This window comes from Perca flavescens, chromosome 9 (genome assembly GCF_004354835.1).
Source record: "Perca flavescens isolate YP-PL-M2 chromosome 9, PFLA_1.0, whole genome shotgun sequence".
Taxonomy (NCBI): domain Eukaryota; kingdom Metazoa; phylum Chordata; class Actinopteri; order Perciformes; family Percidae; genus Perca; species Perca flavescens.
This window is the reverse complement of record NC_041339.1, coordinates 11,940,386-11,956,651: the sequence shown is the minus strand read 5'-3', so window position 1 is coordinate 11,956,651 and position 16,266 is coordinate 11,940,386. Positions and strand designations below refer to the sequence as shown.

Genomic DNA, 16,266 nt, shown 5'->3' with positions numbered 1-16,266 from the left:
TCGTCTGTGACCGGAGTAGAAAAAGATTGCAGAGCAATGTACAGAGAGCTGTTGAGCAGAGCGTTGACAGTCGGAGGGGTATGATTGATGAGAACAGCAGAATTTTCTTTTTTTTAATGGTAAAATAATGTATAATGCAGAGAAGACTGCTGTTTAAACAACCCTCTGCTGAGTTGCTGATATGTTCTTTGGATGTTGGAGAGGACGCAAGGGACTTGTAGCTAAATCTTTTTCTCTCATCGAAATATACGAGGCAGTGATTACCAATGGGTTGTAGCCTTGGCTGGTTTTAAAAAGAGTGAACTGGATTGGATAGCTCTCCAAAGTATGGCTAAGATCAGCTGACAAGACAAATGGAGAGAGTAGAATGATGTGTGAGAGATAAAAGGTCAAGTGTAGCGAATTGGGACGAAATCAAAGAACGTTGGAGGACTTTTCCTCCCTTCATCTTTCTCTGTCCCAGAAGACCATTTCTAATTTCATAATCAGACGGCGATGATCTACAGCTGCATGTTTATGAAATAGAGGCTGAGGGGAAAAGAGAGATTGAGTGATGGCAGAGGGACTCGAGGGGAGGGGGGCTTGCTTTTGTTTTTAACACCACACAGTCATGACAACAGCCAAGTTAGTAATTTAGTGGCTTTGGCTGGCAAGCCTCAGCTCTCAGGGAATAGCTATCGGATTGCATTTTACGTACCGCTGAGAAGTATGTCAGTTCCTCTAATGTCTGAACACCCGGCGTGGAAATCCTCGGAACAGATTGAAAGTCTCATGTGAGACGATGATGACTTGTAGTTGGATGCAGGTAACGTTTCACATACTCAGGCCCGTCTCGCCTGCAGGCTTAATGTTTTCCAGCTCTGATTTGTGAGATAAAAAATGTACTAGAATATTGTGTTTTCTGTCCTGCAGTCACAACTGCATGTGAGACGTAAGTAAATGCTGGATGCAGTTCTCTGTCGGGCACTGTAGTCCTCCGCTCATGTTGTTTTCTGCTGGAGGGATTGGACGATAATTGCTACACAACAAACCCAGAAGGGAATCCCACCCCCACTACAGCCTGTCAGCATGATGGTCTGTACACATTCATCATGCTGCTTAAAAGGTGGAGAAAAATATTTTGGCGGTAGTGACCGTAAAAACCACAGGGGCAAGTTTTTCTTGTCAGAGCGCTTACATGGACATAAAATGAAAAATCATTCGGATTAGAGATTTCAACTCAACTGTTTACATGTACGCTAAATAATGTGATCTGATAAGATTTGAGGAAGATGTTTTCCACACGCTGTGAAGCGTCTAATCTGCCAGAAGTAGATAGATAGAAGAAGTAGAAGCAGAATATATATATTTTTTTTTTTTTCCTGCTTTACTGGGTGCAAGAGGACCTCTTTCTCCCCGCTGCTTTCAAGCAGCCTTCAGATGCAAGAGTGGAACGGGATGAAACAATCACTGAAGCAGTTGGCGTTTACGTTGGCAGATTATACTTTGTTTTTTTTATATATATATATATATATATATATATATATATATATATATATATATATATATATATATATATATATATATATATATATATATCTATCTATATATATCTATCTATATATATATATATAATATATATATATATATATATATATATATATATATATATATATATATATATATATATATATCTATATCTATATCTCTATCTTGTCTAGCCAAGGTGGAACTAGTTGTGACACCTCATAATGCCCACGTTTTATTTTTTATCATCTTATTTATTTTGTGTTTTTAAGTTTCATAGCATAAGAGCCCTTAATGCAACAAATGCTTTATTATCTTATGTTAATAGAGTACACACACGCCTTACAAAGCAATTGTGAACTAAATATGATTGAGTATTATAATACAATTTTTTATTAAATTCAGGTGACATTAATAATAATAATACATTTTATTTAAAGGCGCCTTTCTTGCCACTCAAGGACACCGTAAATAATTCTTTTCTCAGGCCTAAAATCCACACAGATTTTCCATTATATGGCCGTGAAGTTATCATTCACTTTCATCCTAGGTGGTATTAAAAAAAGTCTTAAATGTAACTTGGAAGAATCCTGGGGGTACCCTGGTACAGTAAACTAGGTGCCCCTTCCTCCGCCAAAGACCAAGAAAGTTTTTTTTTTTTTTTTTTTTTACAGAGTTTACCGATCAACAATTGAAAGTTTTTGTTTTTTACATGGTTATTAGGCGCTAATATTTTCCTATTGAACATGTTATCAAAGGTTTACACCACCCCTCTTAAACCGATTGAAATTCCTTCTGATCGGGCCAGCCTCTTCCGATTTAGGCTGTTACATGAGGCATTTTTATTCTGATTTGGCCATTATTCAGATTATTAGAGGAATATTAGGTTCCATGTAAACACAACTAAAGAGGATTTTTTTTCCCCCGTGATATTTAAGAATGTAATGGTGATTTTTAGGAAATGCACTATGAAATCTTCATATAGGAACATGCATTGTCTGGTTTAACTAGCCATGGCAGATGGCCTGTACTACCATAAGAAATGAATCGCGTAGAGTACATGTACTGAAGGATCTCCTGTAAAAGTCATTCTTTCCATGGTGTGCACAGCGAGGTAATGGAGGCTGCTGCTGGCTTGTGGGTCCCTGCCAGGGTCTATAGTTTAGAACGGTCTAACTGAGACAATAATGCATTTAACGGCCTTCTTTTCCCTTTTTTTTTTTTTTTTTTTTTTTTTTTTTTTTTTTTCATGCGTTTTCTGTTCTGCTCCTCTGCTCTTTCTTTACGGGAAAATCTGTAGAACAGTGGCACCATACATTAGGCACAACCAGGCTATCTGTTTTATTAGGCTTCCTCTGTCTCACTACAAGCTGAAGTACAGATCACATCAGACACAGCTGTGCAGATTTTCCGTTGTACTCCTTCCTGTCATCCCCTGGATATCTCTACAATCCTTTCTCGCGGCAAACAATCTCTCTTGATCTCACTTCCTCCTCCTCCTCCCCCCCCATCTTACTTCTTTTTCCACCCCGTTCCTCATCTTTATAATCTCTTGGCCTGTGGGGGCCTCTCGCCTTAATATTCCCTGGGATCCCAACACTTCAGTTTTCCATTTACAATGAAGACGAAAACAAAAGCCATTGCTGTGGTATCTTACATGAGGTCTTTTGCAATTCGTGGCTTAGCTGCAGCTGGTTATCTCATTCAGCCTGTACCATTGTTTATGTAATACTCCTCACAGTGTGGTTGTAAAACAGAAGTCAACACAAATCTGATTGAATTGTTAGGGAAATCAAGAAAAGGTTATTTTAGGGTTACGATTAGAGGTGTTTTGGATTAGGTAAAGTTTTGGTGTAGTTAACGCTCAGCTGAGAGTCTGATCTTTGTTAATATCTTAGGTTGGATCCATAAGAATGCTCTATTACCTCAATAGTTTGTTTGTTGACAATTGCAACTCCAAGGTCAGTTAAATGTGCAGCCAGAGTTGACGTCCGTTTTCCTTGACTGTTAGCTATACATACCCAAACAGTGTAGATAGAGCCAGCTTCTGGCTACGCTGCAGGACTGTGCTTTAATGAAAATGCTGCTCAGCCAGACCAGCATGTGGAAATGACGGGCTGTCTGTGGCTTGGCGGTGCAGGTTTTTTTACTGCGCCCTTTTACTGCAGAATTTAAAACCCTCTCCTTAACAGAGCAGCCTGGTCAAAGCCTTTCTCCAAAGACTCAACTGTTGTCAGATTTTTTTTTTTTAAGTTTGCCTGAGTGTGAAATGAGACCATAAAGGCAAAAGAAGAAAAAAAAAAAAAAAAAATAAAATGAAATCCTAATTGTTTCTGGAGAGGCTGCAGATCGCTTCCCTGCTGTTTATAAACGCACATCAGGCACTGGAATCGGTTATCACGCAACAGCTGAAGAACAATAGAGTGAAAATGACTTCAACTTCAAGCTTAGCGTGATGGATAGAGGGTTAAGGCCTTTTTATGCTTCGGCGTAGAATTGACTGCGTACCCCCCACAGACCCCTCTGCGTCTACGCCGTAGCCTGACGCGCACCTCTCAAAAAATGTAATCGCACGTCGCAGCGACGCACGTTGCTCTGCCGCGGCTTGGTGGCGTTGGATTTCCCCTGACTCGTTTCCTGGTTCTCCTTCTCCATAAACAACAAGAAATCAAGGAGAGGGTTAACTTTTCCTGCTCCAGATTTCCCACCGTGGTCCGAAAACACAGGGGAGACACTTTGTTTCTCTCACTATGACTCTAGAGTCGGTACTCTCTCCGAAGCTAATCGCCGTCACTCTCTCACTTCTCTCTCTATCTCACACACACACACACACACACACACACACACACACGCCGGCTCAACGCACACACCAGCGCACAAGTATAAACATCAGGCCACTTACGTAGGCTACAGCGGAAGCTTGGCGTGGATCCTGCGCACAACCGTAAAAAGGCCTTTTAGATTATAAGACCGGCCGCGGCGGTCCGGGATTGAAGGGTCACTGTAGGTTGTGGAAACGTTGCGGTCTGGAGAAGCGAGGGAGGCACAGGACCGTCTGTGTGCCTCTTCTCGGGCGCAGCGCCTACCTGGGTGGTCAGGTGGCGCTCCGAGCGGGCGAGACACACAAACTCGCCCACCTCCCACCAACTATGGAACGTCTTTGTCTAAGAACCATCACCAACGTTGTGTGGAGAATGATTGACACGATGGCAGGAAGAACGGAAGCGCTTATTTAAAAAGGACCGATGTTAAATAAACCTTGAGCCCTCCTCTGTGAGACGGGCTAGTGTCTGCCTACCTGTGACGGGGACAACATGCGCCTGACTCCACACAGGCTTGTAAACCTTGTGGGGAGATGATGTTAGGTCTTCTACAATGTTTTCTTTTGCTATCCCTTCATCTCCTTTCCACTCTCCTCGTATCCTCATCCTGAGTCAGGCAACATAGGCCCCCGAGGCATCACCTCGCCCACGCATGAATGTCTGCTTCTAACATCTGTATTTGATATGTTGCTTCTTTACCCCCGCCGGCTGCCTTGAATGAGTACGGCCTTCTCTTTGCAAGGAGCTGTCCTGATGCGGCCCAGGTCAGGGAGTTGTGAGCTGTTGGGTGGAGGTGGTTGCTTCCAGACATTCAGTCTCGCAGGAGGGGAGCTGCAGCCTGATTCAGCTGTTCATATTATACAGCACAAGTCGGCCTGAGCTGGCAAGGATTAGGAGGAGAGCTTGCACAACATTTTTCCTACGGTTACGTCGGTGTCCCTGGCCTCCGGACAGCCTTCGGGGGCCAGCGGAGGGTCTGGGTTCCCCTTGCAGTGTCTCTCTGTGTGGTCTCCGTCTTTACCTCATCGCTGAGGACAGCAGCCGAGGCCAAACGGAGTCCAGCCTGGTACTCCGAAAGAAATGACTGTTTGTGTGTTGTTGGAATTTTGCTGTGTTTAAGTTCCAAAATCAGCACTGCTGCTTCCACAGCTGCTGCTGCTTTGGGAGACTGGTATTAACAGAAGTGCAGGAATGATTAATTGATAAGACGATCGACATAAAAAGAATACGCAACAATTTAAATCACAGAATAAAGTAAATAAAAACACCATTATGACTTTTTAAATGGGAGGAATGGCGGCTTTTCTGTTTTGTTTTTTTGTGATTGTAAATTGAATAGCTTCAGCTTTTTGACAGTTAACAAACAAAATAATTATTTTGAAGACATCACTTTGGTCTCTGGTAACTTGTGATGCACATTTGCTGCCATTATTAATATATTAAAAGTAAAGTACAAAAAGTAGTGTACTATTGAGTTATCATTGCATTGAAAATCTTTTAGATAACACAAGCCTCTAATTTCTGTACTCCAAAACTCCCGATGCCTTTCACCTGACTCACATTCCACACCGCTGTCTTCGCACAAGAAGTCACCTGGCAAGATCGATAATGTTGACACTTTTTGATAACAGTCTGGGCCTGCCATTGGCAAAAACACTCACTATTCAGTGGACAGAAATCGAGGGTGCTCTATTGGCCCGTAGGATTACATTGCAGCCAGGTTTGTGGCGGCCGGTTACAGCCCTAGCGCTCAGTACTGGACCCAATTTCTAAGATTTTTGTCCACATCAGTTTATTAGACACAAATGCATGGGGAAATAGGGTCCATGTTGAAATAAACGGAAATTACCCTTTAATTAAAGGTATAGTGGAGGATTTTCTTTTTCCGGGTGGATCATCAAGACTATTGGTCCTCCTAGTTGTCAATCATTCTGGTGATATGTTTACGTAAGGCCGTCGTACGTGCACGTCCCTAGCTTTCAGGTGTATATGTGTGGTGAGCTTGAGCTACAGTTTCAGCCATTCATTGAAGCATTGAAGCTTTTGGGAGAATATTTCACACGCTGGCGTGCGCTAAAAGCACAGGTTGGGCTTCCCACTGATGCCTCGGTCGTGAAGTTTCTACTCCACAGGTAAAGTTTGACATGCTATTTGGAGAAATCCATTTAAAATCACTGCTAGCAAAAGTTGATGTAAGCTATGATTAGCGATGCTAGCCCTGGCACAAGTCACGCACCGCGGACACACGGTAAACATCTCAATTTGTGAAAAAGTGCAGATCTTCTTTTGGAAAGTAGGCTTGTATGAGCCATGCCGACAGCAACTTGTAAACCGTGCACTCTCGTGCACACGTTTAATAGGTGTTCCCTCTCGGGAGCAGGCAGTGTTGTGCATGTGCATTTTTTTCAAAAAGTGCAGAGGGCGGTTCTTTTCTTAAATTCGGGAAATTCCTCCACTATACCTTTTTAATGTTAGAGTGAAGTGCCCATTAATGTTATTAGTGACATGTGGTTTTCCTGCTATGGCAACTCAAAATGTCCACAGTGAGACAATTTTTAAGTTTTGAGTTTGAATTCAGGAGTCCGTGCGTAGCTTGGTTGAGCCATACTGAGGCACAGCGTGTTCCTGCATAGCTTCACATGCCTGTTTATCTTGTCCTCAGCCTCTCTCTCTTCCTCCCTCGCCTCCTCTCCCCTTCCCACTGAGTGACCCCTGACTTGACTGTTTAGTACACGTGTCTCAAACTCAAGGCCCCCGGGGGCCAAATCTGGCCCCTCGCAAATTTTGATCTGGCCTATATATCAATTTAGGTTCACAATGAATTTTGGCCCGCCTGGTTGTGTGCCAAAACAAAAAAGACAGGGACGTGTTTTTCACACTGTAATTACGCCACACTCAAAGCAGATTTGACAACTTGAGATGCAGAAATTCCCCCAGAAGCAGAGAGTTTTCATATTCGGGCTGTGACCCAGTTTGCTGGGGGTCGGCTATGTGGTAGCCTGCTATTAAAATTTAAATCATTGTTTTGCTTGATGACTAAGAAACTTCTTTGCTGAGTTTTTTAGGGCTTTATGTTGACCAAACTGTAAGTGAGAAGACCATATGAGACATGCAGTAATACAGTCAAAGATATTACACTTTTTCGGTAAAATAAAAGCATATGAATGAACTCTACATCTCTGGCCCTTGATGTGATTCTCATTTCCAGTGTGGCCCTTAGTGAAATTGAGTTTGACACCCCTGGTTTAGTGCATTCAGTTAAAAAATGCTGGCGCACGTACAAAAAAAAAAATACTGTCTGTCTGTTTTCAGGAGCTGTCGAGCTGCGGCTGGAACAAGAAGGAGAAGCACAGCTCTGCTCCAAATGTTGTGGCCTTCACTCGCAGGTTCAACCAGGTGAGATGCATACACAGTTATGTCACATTCAGTTCTACTTCAGGTCTCACCCAAAAGGAGAGGGGGGAAAAAACAGTCCCAGTTAAAGATTTATGAGCCGTGGTCATCTAGGAATGGAGATTACAGCTCCTCTTTCCACCGTGTCCTCTGCTTCCATCCTCCAAGCACTAAATCCTCACCCTAGCTCTCCAAGAAGTGGTTGTTATTGAAGCCCTGCTTCTCATGGCAGCGCCTAATAATCTCCATGTCTCCTCCCTGCTAGTCGTACACACCATGGATAGTCCCTAGGTGAATTTTGTCCTCAGCTGGTTCTTGGTTCTGGCATTTATGAAGTTATTAATGTGCTCCCGCATGTTGGTGCAGCATGTGTTTCCAAATGTATGCAGGAGTGTGTGGCATGCTCCCCGAGTGCCCTGTGAAGTCATCAACAGGAAGTTGAGGGTAATGATGTAAGGGGCAGCCGTGCCCTTTAATCCCCTTCCAGTCTTATTGCCAGGCTCCTTTAAGACCCACTTTACTGCCCTCCAGTAAAAATATGAGATGATCTAACAAGAATGTGTTGCTGTGGAAACTTCTCCTCGTATAGCAGATCCCAAACGGTGATTCAAGATGTTAACTGCACACATTTCAGCTGCTGGGAGCCAAGGAAATGAGCTTTTTTTGAATAATGGGACTTGGATTGGGAGGGCAGAGAGTCCCAGAAAGCTCCTTAGAATGAGCTGAAGCCATATTCTTCTTCCTTCAGTCCTTGTTTTGTTGGCATTGCGCTCTGGGAGCAAAAGAGAACTGGCCAGTCTATTTAGCTGGAGGCAATGAGAGAGACTAATTCTGAACCCATTATGATCACTGCACAATAATCGGTCTTGTTGGGTTTTGGGCAGAGAAGAATCAGCAACTTGCTTACAGTAGTCAAAAAGTAACCAGAAATCATTACAGCAGTAATACAGAATCAGTGGTGACTGTAGCCAAATGGGAATAGACTACATTCTCGCCAGAAGGATAGACCGGCCGATTACTTCAACAACTTCATCCAACTATAAATGCAGTTCAATCAGGCACGGCTGAGGGTCATCTAGGGATTCGGTGTGTCCTCTTTTTATTTATTTTTTTATTATTTTTTTTGTCTAGCCGTCACACATCCAGGTAGTGATGTGGCCCGGGTGGGAGGAGCAGGGTAAATGGTACATCAGAGCTGCTGGACGTGTCGACGTAGTTGGGTTTAGCCATGATGAGTAGGGATTGGTTAGGCTTAGGGTAAGAATAACAGGGTAGGGCGCCCAGACAGCTCAGTTGGTAGAGCGGGCGCCCATATATAGAGGTTTACGCCTCGAACGCAGAGGGTCCGGGTTCGACTCCGACCTGCGGCCCTTTGCTGCATGTCATTCCCCCTCTCTTCTCCCCTTTCGTGTCTTCAGCCATCCCATCACATTAAAGGCATGAAATGCCTCAAAAAAAAAAAAAAAAAAATAATTAAAAAAAAGAATAACAGGGTAAGCCAATCAGAGGCAGAATAAGGCAAAAATAAGGCGGGCCACGAGGCGCGTCCCGTGACGCCGACCTGTCTAGCGGATCTGATCTAACCTCTACAGAGGAGCAGGGAGCCTGGCTCAGCCTGCTGGGGAAGTCACTACGTCACCTCATAAAGTGAAATGTTAATGCCATGGGACCTGTAAAGACCGAAAATCCACGTGTAAGGAGGCAGGTTGAGGTGGTGGATGGGTCAAACAACACAGGAGGCCTGGGCTTCGTAGCAGAGCCGGTGAACCGCAATCAATGAGCCCCCATTTGGGAGGCAGCAACTCCCTGCCCCTGCTGCTGTACTAAGCATGCTGGACACACACACACACACACACACTCGATTTATAGTTAGTTAGATTATGCAGTCGGATAAGAGTAAAGAATTGATATGACTTATTCTCAAATAGGCATCAGCTTCATGTCTGAAGTGCAATTGTAAACGTTTATTCTTAACACAGGTCTGTAAACTTAATTTCTACCATTGAACAAGCGTAAGCATATTAGGGATGTGATCGCCTCAAATCAGTCAGCTGCAGTCGCCGTCATTTTTGGCCAGATCTTCATCTCCGTCCCTTCCCTTCCTAACCTCAGGCCGTTAAATGAGTGGATCCCCAGCTCTGAGCATTGTGGCTGGATCTGTCTTCCGCTTATTTATGATTATTGAAGCGCTGGGGCCTCGCAGCTCCATCTGGAGGCCTCGATGCGCTCATAAACGCAGCCCCCAAAAGACACAACCTTTTGCTTCAGGACATAATATGGGCTTTATTGAGACAGGTCTAACCCCTGTATCCCCAAAAAACCCCGCTCAGTCGCACATAAACACTTGTGAACGCACCTACGTAGAACACTGCCATCCTGAGTGATCTCACCGCTGTGCAGTTTTCGGGGGCCGAGGCTTAGGAGGCCACAGGCTCCGTAATGAGCCGGGAGTTTAGCGAATTGGACAGATGAGCTTTGTCCAGATTGACCTCAGTTATCAAGTAAAAAGTTGTCCAGGCGCCGCCCCCCTTGCTGGCGACTCTGCTACCACTGTGTCAGAACTCGGAAAGGGCATCCATTACACCCTCTGTTCAAAGGACTCCGAAGCTCTTTCAGTGAGCGATTGGTAATGCCTCGGTGCTCTAGTGAGCGCATGAGAAGGTCTTTTGTTCCCGCTGCGGTTAGATTTTATAACCTACACTGTTAACCGTTGGATATTATTTTTGTCTTTTATAATTTATTTATTTATTTATTGTCTCCTTATCACGGTCTATTGGTCTACTAGTCCAGAATTATTTGTTTGTTTATTTGTTTTTTAGTTGTGTATTGTGTTCGATTGCTGTATGGTTGGTGGCAAACCAGTTTCCCTATCGGGATTAATAAAGTTTTTTCAATTCAATTCAATCAAGTTAGACCACTGAGGAAACAAGATGTGAAGCGGCAGCATCTCTTACTCCCAGATTGGAATCACGTTTTACAGGCAATGGAAACTCCGGTCTACTGTAAACTGAAGGGGAAAAGAAGATTTGACAACATTTATTTTTTTTTTTTTTTTTTTTTTTTTTTTTTTGCTGTTATCTAGCGATCACATGAGGTCACTGTCTCAAGGCAGGAGATGCAAATTAAAGTAGAAGTCAGGAAGTCCACCATCTCTGTATCCTCTGTCTCCTCTCATCACTCCCTCATCTTGTTTATAGGCTTCTTCATGAAATGGTGAAAATGAAACCCATGTGGCTGTTTCCTGGGGATACAATACCCGCGTAGATTGAGCGTGTGTGTGCATCGTGTGTTTATAAAAGAAGACCGGGAGAGAGCTCCTCACCTCTTCCATGAAACAAAAACAAGTCATGGGGTGGTTTCGGGGGGTGAAGCAGGCAAAACCAGCTATAGGATTGAATTAGTGCACATCAAGAATGTAGAAAAGCATGGCAAAGCAGACACACACCCACACTTAATTTATAGACGCGCACAGTGAGCACACCTAGCGGCCTTTGGCGTGAATAAAGGAATGTTGACCACGCTGGCGAAGTCAATTAATCAAGCGCATACTGAACTGTACATACTGTACAGACTTTTTTTGTGTATTTATTTTTGTTTTCGTAGCAAAGAAGTAGAAACACAATAACAATAGATGGTGGTGTTACACAAAACAGAACAGGTTACTTGACAGGAGCTGTCGACATGCGACAAGCAGGACATAAGACAAAGGGAACGGCACAGCGACAGGGTAGCACCAGTTTAGTTTTTAGATTTAGTTTAAATCGAGGAAAGGTTGCCAGATTTCAAAAAATAATTCCTCTTTAGCAGACATGATGTAACTGATTTTCTCCAAATGTAGGACATTACCCAGCTGCCTCAACCACATTACAAGTGTAGGAGACCTTTCAGATTTCCGAGATTGTAAAATCAGCTTTCTGGCTAACAATGTTGAGAGCGAAATAGCCTTGGCTTCACAACCACTCCTCACACTATCTGGATTGTCCGCACCGAACAATACGGTGAGTGCGTCTGGGTTACATGGGTGATTAAAGGCCTTAGAGAGAAACTCAAACAAGGAGCCCCAGAATGATTGTAACTTGTGACACGACCAGAATAAGTGGGTTAGTGTTCCTACTTCACTCCGACACTTAATACATTGGGATGACGCTTCCGGAAATATTTTCTGCAATCTGGAGGGAGAATAATGTAGTCTATGTACTACCTTGAATTGTATCAAGCTATGTCTTGCATTGATTGAGCTATTATGGACGTTCTTAATACAATTCTCCCACATCTCATCTGATATTTCCATATCCCATTCTCTCCCCCAAGCCTCCTTAAATGGGTCTGACAATGTGTTATTCACATTCTGTATGATACCATAGAATTTAGATATAGCACCCCTCGTATATGGTTTGATTTGAGAAAAACTATCTAATACTACATGCTGAGGTTTACGTTCATATTGCGGAACATGAGTCCTCACAAAGTGTCTCAACTGTAGGAAACGAAAAAAATGGGAAGCCGGGAGCTGGAATGCCTGCTGTAACTGCTGAAAGGAGGCCAAGTGACCCTCAATATAAACATTTCTCAAAGTGATAATGCCTTTCTCCCTCCAGTTCGAGAAAACTACATCATCCAGTGCAGGTTTAAATGCATGGTTACAACAAATAGGAGAATCCAAATAAACTTTGGGTGTTTTCAGAGTTGTTGTTACCTGCTTCCATATCTTTAAAGAATTCTAAATTATCGGGTTACCATTATACATGTGCGCATACTGAAGTCTAAACAGGAGAGAAGAATTGGCGTGGAGCGAAGCGAGAGAACAATTCCGAAAGTCTGCGTTTTTAGAAGAAGGAAAAAGTAGAGCTGGTCAGTCTGCCTGGGACGCTCTTATCAGAACAATATGTGCAGACAGCTGTGGGGCTTTGAAAGCCCTTAGAGCCCCGCAGCGCTGAAACTAACTCCCCTCCCATTACTTTCTTTCTTCCCTTGCTCTTCTCCCTTTCCTCTTTCCATTCCCTCTCTCCCCAGAGCTTTAACACTGATTGATTCACTGACGTGTGTGTGTGTGTGTTGTGTGTTTTGTATGATCAGAGGTTTGGCTTACCAGCGTTCTCCCCAAAGAGACAGATTTCCGACGTCACTCGCGGCCTGGCCAAGTACTCTGAACACACACACACACACACACACACACACACACACACACACACACTCGTCCTCCTTTCTCGGTTGACATACTAGGAGTTATGGTGTGTAGCTGTTGTGTAATCAGTTGGAGTCAGTCGGATTTTCCTCTGAAACTCTTGTTTTTGTTTTTTTTCTTCCTCGAGCTAAACCTTAATCGACTCTAATGGAGCGTTCCTGTTAGCAGTCTGCCCTGTGCTCTACCGCTCGGCCTTGTGCTGCTTTAAGCCCAGAGTTGCCGTGGCTGGCTGCAGGCCTTGGCTCTGGACTCCGAGACTGGAGATTTAACAAGACGCCCTGTTTTTCTTTGTGCACACCTGAAATCCTCGTTGCGCTTTGGAGAGTGTCACGCATGATTGGAGAGTGTCACGCATGAAAGCTAAAGTTTTCTGTGTCTTCCGCATCCTGGGGTCTGTTTTTGGGGGAAGTTTGTGAGAGTTGCTTGGCGCCGTAATCTATGTTGGTGTGCATTTTTTATTTTATTTCTTTTTTTCTTTTCTAGACGAGTTTCTGGGTGGTACGAGAGATCCTCCATGCGCAGACGCTGAAGATCCGCGCTGAGGTGCTGAGTCTGTACATTCGCACTGCCAAGGTACACACATCCGCGCATAACATGGCATTGTTGTTCTGACCTTTTTTATGAATGTTTGCATTGTAAATCCAACTTAATGTATCCTCTTTGAACTTTTTTGATAGAAACTATGTGACATGAACAACCTCCATGCGGTCATGGCTGTCGTGTCAGCGTTGCAAAGTGCCCCCATCTTCAGGCTTACCAAAACGTGGGCGGTGAGTATATTTACCTTAGTTTGAACGGCAAGTCTGGTTTATAAGTAGGGTGCTGTCAATAAACGGGGATGTCCCGCAGATCCGTACCAAAACACTGGACACATAAACAAAGGCTAATAAAAACTAGCACACAAGTTACATGAGAATGGAAGAGAATGGAAGAGTTCAGGAAAAATAAATAAACTGTTTAGAAAACTATAAGTTCACCCCTTTCCATGAGATGAAATGATAATTTAACAAACATAAACCTCAACCAAGGAATGGTTGAGTCCTTTTTTTGGGGGGGCGGGTGGCAGTGTCCAATTCTGTCATTACTTAGTGCTGTCAGTCCGTCCTTTACTGACACACCCAGCACCTTCATACAGATTTCAGCGGATTTAGAGCGGGAACATTTTAAACACGTTATTCATATTCATTTTCTTTCTTTCATTTTTATGAAGGCTATTAAGTATCAGTATCCATTTTAAAAGTTTGTGAGGGATTCTGATCGGTTTCAGTGTTCTCATTGGGGATGTAGAGCTTACATAATGGCATGATGATGCTCTGATGTAATGGTGGAAATTTCTTTTACCCGGCTCCACAAAACCACAGGAGATTCTTTTAGCTAGTCAGCAAATGCCGTTTGCTGGCTCACCTGCTTCTTAGAAAACAGAAGGATGGATACACATACACGCGCACACATGCACGTTCTCTGCACATATCATTAGTACGCTCTCCCATTGTCACAACTTTTTTTAAATTTCCTGTGACAGCAGATCAGCTGCACTGTGGTCTGATGAGTTACCGCTGCTGCTGCTGCTGCTTTGGTCCACAAGCTGACTACTCTGCAGTGCAGCTCTCTCTTACCAGTGAACAAACAGACACACACACACACACACACACACACACACACACACACACACACACACAATCTTGCAAACAGCCTGTCTTTATCTGGAAAGCTGCATGCTTCTGTGCTCTGGCATTGTGGCTAGTTCAATAAAACAATCAACCAGAGAGTTAGTGTTGGCTAGAGAGTAATGGGTCTTGCCCTTAGTTTTTCTTTTCTAGTTTTGTGTAAAGGGTGACTGAAAATTCTGGATGTTGAAAAGAAACCCTTTTAAAATTGATGGTTTTGTCACAAGACGGCCAGTCAGCCATCAGCCACACAGTGACCGCTGTATCAGTCAAATCTCCAAATGCATTACTCTGCTCCATTTCTGATTCTTTTCTGTCTTGCTCCTGTTAACTGTTGTTACAGCCATTTGATGCATGTCAGATTTCAGTTATTAGTACGTGCAGCTGAGTAAAGACGACTTAAAGCGCCCATATTATGCTCATTTTCAGGTTCATAATTGCATTTAGAGGTTGTACCAGAATAGGTTTACATGGTTTAATTTTCAAAAAACACCATGTTTTTGTTGTACTGCACATTGCTGCAGCTCCTCTTTTTACCCTGTGTGTTGAGCTCTCTGTTTTAGCTACAGAGTGAGACATCACACTTCTGTACCATCTTTGTTGGCAGTCGCACATGCGCAGTAGCTAGGTAAAGGTCCCCTCATCTAGTCAGGTCAGTTACAAGGCAGAATTAGCCGGGAGACGTCTTCTAAACAAAGGCACGCCTCCAACTTTGTGTGGAACACCTGCAGACGAGGGACATGTAAGTAGTTATTTTGTAGATTATGGTGAACTTGTGTGTGTTGTAGCAGTGTTTTGCCATTGAGAACGAGGTAGCATGCTAGCGGTTAGCCACCTCGTCTCTGCTTCTGACATAGAAAGCCCTGCAGTTTTTTCCAAGTTTGTATGTGTGTGGAGACACAAAATAACACCCCAAATCCCCCAAAAAATCTAAGTTTTTTTTGTTTAAATTATGTCACTGTATTTCTCCTATCCTGTACTGTATGTATGTATGTATGTATGTATGTAGGTGTTGCTAACATTATAGCCGTTTATTTCTATTTAATGCTCTCATTCTCTTTTTTTCGTTCCCTCTCTCCCTCACAGTTACTGAGTCGGAAGGACAAGGCAACATTTGATCGCCTCGACTACCTGATGTCCAAAGAAGACAACTATAAACGTCTGAGAGACTTCATAAGCAGCCAGAGCATGGTCTCCTGTATACCATACCTAGGTAACCGACACAAACGTACACGATACATGATCTTTGAAGGACGCACTAAGGTGCCTTACTTTCAGCTTCTTATCTTTATTTGCTATTTACGGGCCAAAGGCTAACCTAAGGACTAATCAGGAAACAAACTGCCTCTGCATGTGTGTCTGGAACCGTTATCTCGTGGATTATTCAGCGCCACCGTCATCAGGCATAGTCGTAGGGCTGTGCAATTAATCAAAATTGAATTGCGATTACGATTTCGGCTCCCATTGATCACAAAAACAGAATAATCGAGAAAACCAATTATTTAGCTCATTACGTTTTGCAGGTAAACTCTTATTTTCTCTTGTGTTCTGAATGGAAAAAGTAAAGTTTAAATAGGAAAAGTATTAAGGCAAATTTCACAGCTGTATGTGTTGTTTATTTTTTTTATTTTTTTATTTTTACTGTTGATTTAACTTTTTCCACTGTTTTTTTAAGTTCAATAATTGCAACATC

The 16,266-nt window shown here is 43.2% G+C and overlaps 1 protein-coding gene across 7 annotated transcripts in view; it reads left to right on the top strand.

Moving 5' to 3' along the window:
- Nucleotides 1-16,266, top strand: part of ralgps2 (Ral GEF with PH domain and SH3 binding motif 2) — a 93,384-nt gene that overhangs the window by 43,126 nt on the left and 33,992 nt on the right. For all 7 annotated transcript variants that reach the window (XM_028586974.1, XM_028586970.1, XM_028586971.1 and 4 more), the window contains 4 exons: nt 7,641-7,724; nt 13,390-13,479; nt 13,584-13,676; nt 15,660-15,786. In XM_028586974.1, coding sequence (XP_028442775.1) covers nt 7,641-7,724; nt 13,390-13,479; nt 13,584-13,676; nt 15,660-15,786 — 394 coding nt within the window. The remainder of the gene's footprint in view (nt 1-7,640; nt 7,725-13,389; nt 13,480-13,583; nt 13,677-15,659; nt 15,787-16,266) is intronic.